The following is a 12798-nucleotide window of genomic DNA, read 5'->3' on the forward strand; positions in this document are numbered from 1 at the left end:
GCTTCTATACTAAACAATAAATATTGTTTATTATAGGTAATCAAAATCCAGCTTTTGGCAAACAGATATAAATAGCACTTAAATAAAACTCTAATCCAGTTATAAGTTCCTCCTCATGCACAGAAAAACAAATAGAGAGAATAGATTATTAATGGAAGTAGAAAAGACCAGAAAGCCCATTCATTGGTGTTGTTCCCTAGTGCTGATGATCCTACTTTAGCTAACCAGGCCCTTCACGTTTGGTTACAAAAACAGAAATTGTTAGAAAAATTCAGCAATCTGGCATCATCTGTGGAGAGAAAGCAGAGTTAACATTTCGGGTCCAGTGACCCTTCTTAAGAAATTATTGTAGCCAGGGGAAGATTGTTACATATGCTGAAGCTGAGGTTGAGGGGTGGGAGAGGAGGAGTAAAGGGTTCAGAAAAGGTTTACAACAATGTTGCCAGGGTTGGAGGATTTGAGCAATGAGGGGCATGGATAGGATAAAAAGACAAAGTCTTTTCCCTGGGTTGGGGGAGTCCAGAACTAGAGGGCATAGGTTTAGAGTGAGAAGGGCAAGATATAAAAGAGACCAAAGTGGCAACGTCTTCATGCAGAGGGCAGTAAGTGTATGGAATGAGCTGCTAGAGGAAGTAGTGGAGGCTAGAATGGTTGCAAGATTTAAAAGGCATCTGGATGAGTATATGAATAGGAAGTGTTTAGAGGGATATGGGCCGGATGCTGGCAGATGGGACTAGATTCGGTTGGGATATCTGGTTGGCATGGACATGTTGGACTGAAGGGTCTGTTTCCGTGCTGTACATCTCTATGACTCTATGACTCCAAGAGAGATTGGGTCCTCCTCTACCTTTACATCCAAAATCCTCTCCATTGCACCCACCACAGCACTCCAGTACATTTGATACCTACCACATTACCAGAGACAATGGGTAAGAGAGCCTGTACTAACCTTGCACTTGGGGCATGTTGAGGATACCACTGGTTTAAATTTTGACAAACAGTCCAGAGCCAGGTGGACCCCATGGAGAATCTTCAACTGTAAATCATGGGTCCTATTGCAAATTGATATCTTTCTTGTGTTTTTCCAAATATCTTCCCATGCCTCTGAGGAGACCTCAATGCCTAGCTCTCTCTCCCACACCCTGCAAAATCGATCGAACTCATCTGAGGGGCTGCCCCCCAATTGATGATATAACGTGCTGACAGAAAGTGTACTCTTAACACTGAGCACCCTCCTCTCTGTGTTGGATTTGTAGGGATCAGTCAAAAGTGTAGTCTTTTTTTGAATAAAATCCCTAACTTGAAAAAAACGAAAGAGGTCCCTGCTAGATAGCTCATAATTCTGCACTAACTGATCAAAGGACATCATTGCATGTTCCTCAAATAAATCACGATGCAAGACACACCCATAGCTGCCCATTGTTTGAATTCTGAATCCATCATCCCTGGTTGAAAACCCAACATACCCACTATCGGTGTAAGGGAAGATGTTTTGCCAATATTGCCTTCCTTCTGTCTAATTGCCTTCCATGCTTTAAAAGTATTGATGACTATTGGGTTATGACAGTATTCCCTAACTGTCCTCATTTTGTCCAAAAACAGCAAGCTAGTAAGGGGGCACCTTGCCTGAGAAGTTTCAATATCTAACCATATTGAAAGAGGGTCCCCACAAGGCCAATCGCTCATGTTGGATAAAAGCGAGCTTAGTTGGTAGCTTTTAGTGTCTGGGAGATCCACTCCCCCAGTCTGTGAGGCAACTATAGTTTAGCCAATTTAATAAGGGACTGCTTACGATGCTAAATAAAAGAGCTGAACCAGCTGTTCAGCCTCCTGAATGTTTGCTTATCAAGAATCGGGGGAACATCCATATAGGGTACAACAAATAGGGGGAGAATATTCATCTTAATAAGCTAACCATGAGACCAGAAGTGCCTCCCATCTTTGAAGGTCTTGTTTGATTTTGTCAAATAATTGAACAAAATTGGCTTTGAACAGCCAATCCAGAAATGGAATAATGAATATGCCCAGATACACAAAACCCCTCTGTGACCACTTAAATGGGAATCGGGATTCGCCCTCAAGACCTAGCACCTTCATAAAACCATCCATAGGCATAGCCTCTGATTTTGCAAGTTTAATCTTGGACCCTGAAGAGATGCCAAATGCACAGATGCATTATATTAGGTGAGGCATGAAACTGCTGGATTTGGCAAAAAAATAAGGACATTGTCCGCATACAATGCAATCTTATGTAATTTTGACCCCACGTCTGGAGCTGATATATTAGGATCCCTACAAATGGCCTCCAGCAACGGTTCAATCACCAAGGTAAAAAACAAGAGCAAAAAGGGACAGTCCTGTTGGCTGCCCCTAAAAATGCTAAAATTGCTTGATCGCACCCCATTGGTGATGACTGCAGTGAGAGGGTCACTGTAGAGAACCTTTACCCATCTTATAAAGGCTTCACCGAAGCCAAACCACTCCAAAGGTACAGCAACTCAACTCGGTCAAATGCCTTCTCTGCATCTAGAGAAGTCACCAATCCCTGTACTGACTGTTGTTGACATGCTTGAATTATATTAACCAGCCTCCTAACATTATTGGAGGATCTGCAGCCCTTAATGAAGCCCATCTGGTCCTCTTTAACAACAGAAGGTAACACAATTTCCAGCCTTAACACAAGAGTTTTAGAGAGGATTTTAAAGTCAATATTTAAGAGTGAAATTAGCCTGTATGAAGGTCCTCCAGGACCTTCCTTTTTTAAGAATAAACAAAATATTGGCCTCTCTCAGAGATGGCAGGAGACAATCATGGCTGTATGAATCATTAAATATGTTGGGCATCAGGCCTGACAATACGTTTATTAGTTCCTTATAGAATTCACTGGGAAGTCCATCAGGACCGGTCACCTTTCCACTCTGAAGCTGCTTCACAGCCTCCTGTACCTCTTGCTCTGATAAGGGGGCATTGAGAAAAGATTCTTGTTCGGGGGTCACGCCCAGGAGCTCCAGCTCCTTAAAAAATTATTCCATTTTGGCCCGTCCCTCCTCACAAAACTCAGATTGGTATAACTTAGAGTAAAATCTCTGGAATGCCACATTAGTCTTTTTGGAGTCACATGTTAGGTTCCAAGACCCTGCCCTCATCACTGTAATGGCTTGAGGGGCGCTCCTTTTCTTGGTGAGATATGCTAAGTATTTGCCTGGCCTGTCACCATGTTCATATAACCTTTGCCTTGTGAAAGTAAGCTCCTTCTTTGCTGTCTGTGTGAGTATGAAATTCAATGCAGACCATAGCACCATAATCCTCTGTAGCTTGACCATCGAGGGCCTGTCAAAGTAGGCCTTCTCGGCTGCCTTCAACCGTGCTTCAAGGAGACGTTGTTGCTCACCCTTCTCCCGCTTCCTACTGACGGAGTAGGAAATAACTAACCCCCTGGCATAGGCTTTGGCAGTTACCCAAAGGACAGACGGACTACTAACCAAGCCTAAATTAATGTTTAGGAACACCCTTAATTCCTTTGAGAAGTACTCCACAAACTTATTATCCTTAAGGACAAAAGGATCCATTCGCCAGTGCCTCGGACTCACTATAATGTCCTTAATTTTAACCAACAGGTACACTGGAGTGTGATCAGAGATGGTAACATTACCAATTGTACCAGGGTTGCCACCACCAAGTCTAGGGTTGCTACGGGGGTCAGAAAAAAATCAATCCTGGTGTGACATCTGTGTGGATTGGATAAAAATGTAAAATCCCTGCCTGTAGGGTAGAGACGCCTCTAGACATCCACCAACCCTAACTCCACACACAGATCCACTAGTTGTTTAGTTCGTACAGAGGGTATTGAGGGGCCTTTGTGCAACTTATCCATTGTGAGATCTATGAGACAGTTAAGAGTTTAGAGAATGCATCTACCAGAAATTTGAGGGGATGAGCCAGAGGGCAATAAACATTTAAAACACCATATTCTTCCCTGTTTATCAGGGCTTTAAGGATTACAAACCTCCAGTGTGTGTCTTTAACACACTCTAGTAACTTAAACGGGAAATTCCTCCAAACCAATATAGCCACTCCCCTACTTCTGGTATTAAAAGATGAAAAGTAAACCCAATCAAAGCCATTCTGCTGTAGTTTCAAATGCACCCTTTCATCCAAGTGTGTCTCCTATAACAAAGCACTATCCACCTTCTCCTCTCTAAGACTCAAAAGTACCTTCTTCCTCTTAATTAGTGAGTGACTCCCCTTGATGTTCCAGGTACACCATTTAATCAAGTCATTAACCTTCAGCAGTAATGTTTAAAGTCCAGAGAGGAGGAACTCGATCCACAAGCCTTAGTGTCACAAGATCCATCAAACATTAAAAACTACATGAACTAAAACCACTACAGTTAACAAACCTACAAAGCTATCAAAGATTATATGCAACAAAAACCAAAAAGCAAACCAATATATAAAGTGCCAACAGTGCTGAATAGGGGAGCTCATCCCCTGCCCAAAAAGGGCAACTCCCATCCCAAAACCCAACTTCCCATCCCGCTGCCAATACTGCAGCCAGGGCATTTAAATACCCGAACTGGATATAAACTGCCCTTATGTAGGCATCTAGCCATCCCAACCATTTTCCCTCCTCCTAGCTCAAGCGGCACCACAAACACAAGCAGAAAAGAAAGAAAATACATGATGGAATAGCAATATGAATAAGGAATTTTTTTTTTACAAAAACAAGGGGTAAATACCCCACCCATCCTTTGGTATAACTTAACTTAGAAATTGAATGTATATATCTCAACTGCCACCAAACATAGTATAAACCAAATTATTATCCATAAAAAAAAGTCCCAACCGGACTTCCTCTGTTTTTTTTTCAAAGAAAGAAAACAAAGACATACCCAAATAACACTGCTATTTGTATGTACTAAATTGTTCAGATTAGGTTAATTTGTCCACAAAGTCTCTTGCCTTCTCCGACATGTCAAAGAGATGTACGGATCCATTCCAGATCCATACTGGAATCCAAGCTCAGAGAGTACTGGATCCCAAGCTCCCTCAGTCTTCTCTTGACACCGTCATAGGATTTTATTTTTCGGATCACCGCCTCTGAGAAGTCCTGGAAGAACATGATCTTATAGCCCTTGTAAATTATGGTCTTCGGATCCTTACCCTGGATTCTGGAAGCTTCCACAATTCTCTCCTTATTTCTATAATGACGAAATCACACCAAGAGAGGACAAGGACGTTAGCCCAAACCTGATCTCTACGCTGTGCCTTCTCAATCTTCAAGCCTTTCATTCCAGCCTCCAAGTTAAGGAATTTCAACAACTAGTCCTCAATAAATTCCACCAGCCACTCACCTTGGCAGACCGACAATCCGAATATTTTTACTCCTGCCCCTGTTCTCAAGATCATCTACTTGGTCACGCAAATTATGGACCGTATCTCCAGGGCTTTGATCCTATCCTTGGAGGAACTAGTATCAGCTTCTTCTCTAGGTCTCCCAGCTGCTATTCATGCTTCTGTGGCATAATAGAGATCGGGGCCAGCTTCTCCTCTATCTGCTTACCCAACATCTCGCGAGCTCCTTCACCAGGGCCAGGTAGATAATTGGATCCAAGGATCCTGCAGGCTGGGCCATGGGCCTACCTTCTTCAACATTCCTAGGCAGTGAAAACACAGGTAAGTTGGTTGTCCACAATTTCTTGGGACTCCATGACCTTTCCAGAGTCCCAGGATATCACAATGGTCTGGGTTGGGTGAGTTAGACGTTTGTCCCACTTGTGCTGCAGTGTGGAGCTCTACAACACAATCCTTCTAGATTGCCACCATCTTAGATCCCCCGAATTCCAAGATTTTGACATAGTGACACTGAAGGAACAATGGTATATGTCCAAGTCAAGATAGTGAGTGACTTGGAGGGTGTTCCCATGTATCTGCTGCCTTTGTCCTTTTAGATGGAAATGCTTATGGGTTTGGAAGGTAATATCTAAGGATCTTTTGTGAATTTCTGCAGTGCTCCTTGTAGACAGTACACACTGCTTCTACTGTGTGTTGGTGGTGCAAAGAGCGCATTAATATGGATATGATGCCAATCAAGCAGGCAAAAGTGAGGACTGCAGATGCTGGAAACCAGAGTTTAGATCAGAGTGGTGCTGGAAAAGCACAGCAGGTCAGGCAGCATCCGAGGAGCAGGAAATTCAACATTTCGGGCAAAAGTCCTTCATCAGGAATCTTTTTCGATTTTCCTGCTCCTCAGATGCTGCCTGACCTGCTGTGCTTTTCCAGCACCACTCTGATCTAAACTTTGCCAATCAAGCAGGCTACCTCTTAAGTATTGTTGGATCTGAACCCATCCAGACAAGTGGGGAGTATTCCATCATACTCTTGACTTGTCTCTTCTTAATGTGGACAGGGATTAGGGAGTCAGCAGGTGAGTAACTCGCCACAGTTTTCCTAGACTCTGACCTGCTCTGTGTTGATGAGACAAGTCCAGTTGAGTTTCTGGTCAATGCTAATGCCAAGCATGTCAATAGTAGGGGATCCAGTGATACTAACACTATTGAATGTCAAAGGGGGGCAGTGGTAAGAATGTCTCTTATTGGAGATGGTCGTTGTCTGGCATCTATCTGATGCTAAATGCCAAACTCTTTTGTCCTTCTTGCCATCTTCAAGGAGATGATAATTGCTTCCCAAGTTTCCAATACAAGTCTTGAGCTTTCAAGCTTCTAACGCAGAGACTGGGCTGACAACTTGGCAGTTTACGCAAAACACCAGTCAACTTGGTTTGTTACTTCCTTGAAGAAGTTGAGGGGATTATGAAACGTCATCCTCATCATATTTCATGCCAGGTCTATAAACCCTTGGGCTAGTATTAATAATCAATTTGCACTGTTTAACATTGAATTGCCATAACACAAATAGGTCTGCAGTCGTCTGTATTTTTTTTAACATAGTACTAGCCAATCTCACACACTAGGACCTCCACACCTATTGATTGAATCAGTAGTGCCACTGCCTCACAATTTTCCTTCCTTGTGCCTGTTATAAATGTCCTTGAAATTTATTTTGTATTTGAATATATTTAGCCAGATATCAACTTTCTTCCCATTCATCTTTGCTTTTATTTGGGACCTTTTTTTGCAGAGGACCTTCTGAATGTTGTGCTTCCTCAGTTCCAGCTCTGTGATGCTTTTCTACATCAGACGTGCTGGACAGATGCAAGTGTTTGCACCATTAATGGTTCTCAGTCCTGTCGTCATGTTGTGCTATTGAAAAATCATATTTATTCTCAGTTAGTATCTTTTCCCCTCTGTCTCTGCTACCTTTTAAATTGTTTCTCCACTCTGGACTACAAGCATTGCTGATTACAAGTAGCTAGTATTGTGTCATGTCTACAGGTATAAAATCAGTTGATTGCTGGCCAGCAGACATTCTCATTCTGATGTGTTGTCCTGTTTCAGGTGAGAGTTGGAATACATCCATGCGTCGTTGAAAGTAGCACGGAGAATGAACTTCTATGTCAGATAGATCCTGAGGGAGTGATGGATATTGGCATTGCAGCTCTGGTGTCCATGACAGTCCATAACCTCGGCACAGCTATCAATACAGTAACCAATGAATTGAGTCGTCGTTTTGTGCTGCTTCCTCACATTGATGGTGTTAGCCCCAGTGTTGGGTCCACAATGGGAAAGACCAGAGTAACCATCACTGGGTCAGGATTTGGAGCTGACCTGAATGCTGTCAGGGTCCAGTTAGCCAATGTGCTTTGCACGCTGGTTTCTGCAAACTACACACATGTCATCTGTGACTCTTCAGCTTCTATTGCCTCTACTGGGATTGTCACACTTTCTGTCCATGGCATCCCAGCGGTGTGTAGTGGCACCTGTGACTATTCCTACACAGAGAGTGCAGCACCAATCATACTGAATGTGTCTTCTACACTCCTGACTACAGTTTACACAGAGCTTACTTTAAGTGGCAGTGGATTTGGGAACAGTGTGGATAAGGCTTTCGTCCTTATAGGAAATGCCAGTTTTGTTCCAAGTGCTGTTTCAGACAGCAGCATGGACTGCAGAGTAGGCCCTGTGCCTGTTGGCAAACACACACTCATGGTTTTAACATTAAGCAAAGGTCTGTCACTAAGAGGGATTTCCATCACCAGTGCTGCCAGAGCTTCCCTCTCTCCAGCATCAGGAGGTATCCATGGTGGTACCACATTGTTAATAACAGGAAATGGTTTTATCCAGGATGAAACCATTGTGATGGTTCACAGATCTCCATGCCACCTTCTTTCGGTCACTCCAGGTGAAGTTAAGTGCATCACTCCCGCTGGTCCCCCAGGCACTGTCGATGTAAAGATTATTGTTCGTTCTACAATGTATCCTGCCCTTAACTTTACCTACAACCAAACAGAGACTCCAGAAATTCTAACTGTGTCTCCAGTAACAGGTAAGAAGTTGTTAGAACTTGATCTCCTGATACGTTTCTGAAGTACAATCTTAACCTCAAAATGGAGGGTGTTTCTAAACCTCGCGGCAACATTTGCCCTAGCACTTACACTCCCTCTAAAACAAGCACTCCTAATACAAATAGTCCTTCTAATATAAACACTCCTTCTTCCACCAGCACAAACCTAACACCAGCACATACCCACTAACACAAGCACTCCCTGTAAACTGAGCACACATTCTCATACTAACACTTGCTCTCTCATGAACTCTCCCTCTAATACAAACATTTCCACTGACATGAACTCTCCTTCGACACAAAATGCTAAGATTATCTTTAATTCTTCGACTTCACATCCCTGTAGGCTGGCCTGACACAGCACCATACTGGGATGGGGGTGGTGGGGGAGCAAGGAGCCAGGTCTCAAATCCATCCCAATCAGAATAGATTTAGGCCCATGCTGTTTGCACCAATTTGATCGACACCAGCCATAGCTGACTAAACCAACTGGTGGCCAAGCAAGATAACAGCAACTCTCAGTTGCTTTGGCAACATACACTTTTGCACACATGGTGTAGGTGAGCTATGGATGGTGAGGACAAAGATCCAATTCCTCACTTTACCACGAACACTATCTTTAACATGGACCTCCCCTGAACTTGGATCCTGATTTTAACACCACATTTGCTCTACAATTAGCACTCAGTCTAACATTAACACTCAGTCTAACATTAATGCACACTTGAACAGGAAGTCTTTCATTCATAATAACATTCTCTTTTAACACCAACGTTCACTTTAACACATGATACACCATGTCCTTGTCAGAGGGAGGTCATGTCTCCAAATCTGGTGGAATTTTTTTTAAGGAGTGACCAAGTGTTTGGATGAGCGTAGGACATTTGATATAATTTATCTCAATTTCAGCAAGGCCTGTGACAAGATCCCAATTGGAAAACTGAGAAAGAATGTAAAAGCTCACAAGACGAAGGGTAACTTGGCACGTTAGATTCAAATTGACTTAGTGACAGGAAAGAGAAAGTGGAAGTCAGAGTCTGTTTGTGTAACTGAAGCCCTGTGTGCAGTGGCTTAGCACAGGGGTCATCGCTGGGTCCAGTATTCTTTGTGATATCCATGAATGATGTAGCTGAGAGTGTGGGGGGAGATAATACATCAATTTGACATAAAAATTGATCAGGTGGTTGACAGTAAGGTGGAAGGTGTTAGATTATAGGAGGTTATAAATGGAAAGGTCAGGTCATTGGCAAAGGATTCTAACTCTGATAAATATGAGGTGGTGCACTTTGGAAAAGGAACGAGACAAGAGTATACTCAATAAATGGTAAGAAATTACAAAACTCAGAGGAACAGAGAGTTCCTGGGATGCTTATCCAAAGGTCCCTGAAGGTAGTGGGACAATAGTAATAATATTGTTAATAGTATTAACATAGTTAATAGTATAGTTAAGATGTCATGTGGGACACTTGCTGTTGTCAGTTGATCCATGCTTTATAAAAGCATGGAAGTCATGTTGAAGCTGCGTGTAACTTTGTTTAGGCCACGGAGTACCATCGCTCATCCTGGTCACCATATATAGGAAGGATGTGATTACACTGCAAGAGACACAAGGAAGATTCATCAGGATGACTGGAATGGAGCACTTTAGCTATGAAGAAAGACTGGATAAGCTTGGATTGTTTCCTTTTGAGAAGCGAAGGTTGATAGGGGACGTAAGTAAGGTGTATAAGATTATCAGGAACATGGTCAGAGTGAGTAGAAAGCAATTGTTCCCTTTAGTCAATGGGCTAATAACAAGAAGGCATAATTTTACAGCAACAGACAGGAGGTGTTAAGGGGATTTGAGGAAATCTTTTTTCACTCAGAGTGCAGAATGCATTGTTTGGGAGGGTATTTGAGAGCAGGACACCTCACAGCCTTTTAAAAATACTTGGATGAACACTTGAAGTGTCATAACATTCAAGACTATGGGCTGGAAAGTGGGATGAGTGTAGATATATTTTTGGTGGTACAGACTCAGTGGCTGAAGGGCCTCTTCTGTATTGTTGTGATACCATGATTCTGTTTAGCATGGACACTCCCTTTAACACAGTCAAAGGGTCAGGTTGTTTGATATAATCTGAGAGATGTAGATCCTTGGTATCGCATTGTCAATGAAACTTATACCATATTAATCATTACTCAAGTAGTCCTGATTATGCTAAAGATTAGACTAGAAACCAAATTATGAAGTCTGGATCATATGTGATTCATTAGTGTGTGCTGGAAGCTATGTATATTCACACACAAGACCCTATTTTTGTAGGCAAAGGATTTGTTCATACGTTGCAACTTTAACATTGTGGGAAAGGTTATGGAGATGACCTGCCCCTGCTACATTCCCCAAGACAATGGGCTGACCAACCAAAGTCTACCTACCTGGCCTTAGTTAAATCAGTTAAGATTGACAGTTAACATACCCTGTTGTAACTCCAGTGATGATCCAATCAATCAGCATCCTGTTGTGTATAAATGGATATTCCCTTTCTAAATTTGGTTTCTTGTCAGTCCTAATGAGTACCTGGCAAAATGCTTCAATTTTGTGTCTGTTTTAACAATATTTAAGTTACCAAATAATTGCCTGTGCAAGGGGCTGGGTTTGAAGGAATGCAAATATCTTGAAGGACCCTAGGGATGGCAAAAAAAGTAAATAGAATTTGTAAGACTGAAATTAGTTATCCAGCCCAATGAATCAATAGATTCTACACAAGCTTCTTATAACCAGTTCCATTTCATCCTATTAGCATTTCATTCCACTATTTTCTTGCTCATATACATCCCATGAAATATGTCAACATTAAATATTCTCAGAATTCTTTCCCTACTGTTTTTAGGTGTAAGTGAATCAACAATCACCATCATTGGGTCTCGATTTGGATCTTCTGCCTCTGACATCACTGTCTCAATAGACAATGTCTTGTGTAAAGTGACCATGATGAATGACAGTTGTGTTCAGTGCATTGTGGGACATCATGCTGGTGGCACATTCCCTATTTTTCTGAAACACGAGAGGTGGGGATACGCATCGTCTGATCTGTCTTTTCAATACGAACTCAATATAAGCAGTATTTTTCCAACTGAAGGTAAGTACGGAGTTAGAAATCTCTTCACATTTCTTTGGTACCTTTATGGAAACACGAAGACAATTGGATTGAAATGGTTTGTTGTGGAAGGGTGCAGTAGTACTGTTGTTTTGTTCCAAGGTTAATAACCCATGGAAGATAGTCAACATATTTATTCTGATAAAGTGTATCAGTGAATGTGATCTTACAGCTGTTGGGTTGGAATACAATTCAATCTGATTGTTCAATATAATTAAGGAAAGAAAATCTGTCCTCCTCATCCAATCTGGACCTACATGTGACTCATGTTTCACATCAATGTGGTTGACTTCAAACTGCTCAGATTTGTTCTCATGTATCACTCAGTTGTACCTCCACCCCTAAGAGAAATTTAGGAATTGGTTATAAATGCTGGCTTTGCCAACACTAATGAAGTATTTTAATGAATCAATGTGTAAATCAACTGTGAGAGAAACAGATCTACAAGAGTGTTGTTTTGGTCCTTAATCTGTTAGTTTTGTTGATCTCGCTTGAGACAGGATGCCATGTTTCATCTTGATGGCCCTGTTCTATGGAGAGAAGCCCCTTGTTCTGCTTTTTCCTATAAGCTAATTAAATGACATGAGAAACAGTAATAGAAGCAGGCCAGTCAGCCCTTAAATTTTACTCAGCCACGTCTGATCTGATTGTGGTCTTAACTCCCGCCTGTAATCCATAACTTCTGACAGTCTTCTTGATCAAAGACCCATCTATCCCAGTCTTATATCTTCAATGGCCCAGCTTCCACTGCACACTTTGGTAGAGATGTCCAGATACTAATGACCCATGTCTAAGAACAGGCTCAAATTCTACAGGAACTTACATGCGTCCAGAACAGAATCCACCATTTATAAGCAACATCTATAACCTACATAAAATCACAGCCTTTGTTTGTATTAATTCAAATAACAATAAAAGACTCCCAGGATCTAGGACATTACAAACACGTTACATTTGCAAACTCATCAGTATTAATTAGGTTTTAATTATTTTTCTTTGTCATATACAGGAAGCTTTGGTGGTGGCACATTGCTAACAATAAGAGGCATTGGATTTGACCAACAAAAATCCAAAGTGTTTGTGTGTGATGGTGAATGCAAGAAGATGCCATCAGCCTCCACTTCCAGAACTCTGTACTGTCAGGTGCCACTGCATAATGGTAAGCATTAGTCAATAATTGTATTTGGGTTATTGA

The 12798-nt window shown here is 41.9% G+C and overlaps 1 protein-coding gene across 1 annotated transcript in view; it reads left to right on the forward strand.

The window, feature by feature from the left end:
* LOC140476805 (fibrocystin-L-like) overlaps positions 1 to 12798 on the forward strand; it is a 261275-nt gene that overhangs the window by 118899 nt on the left and 129578 nt on the right. The window contains 3 exon segments of the mRNA XM_072569599.1: positions 7458 to 8445; positions 11337 to 11585; positions 12613 to 12762. Of these exon segments, the coding sequence (XP_072425700.1) occupies positions 7458 to 8445; positions 11337 to 11585; positions 12613 to 12762 (1387 nt within the window).

This window comes from Chiloscyllium punctatum, chromosome 5 (genome assembly GCF_047496795.1).
Source record: "Chiloscyllium punctatum isolate Juve2018m chromosome 5, sChiPun1.3, whole genome shotgun sequence".
Classification (NCBI taxonomy): Eukaryota; Metazoa; Chordata; class Chondrichthyes; order Orectolobiformes; family Hemiscylliidae; genus Chiloscyllium; species Chiloscyllium punctatum.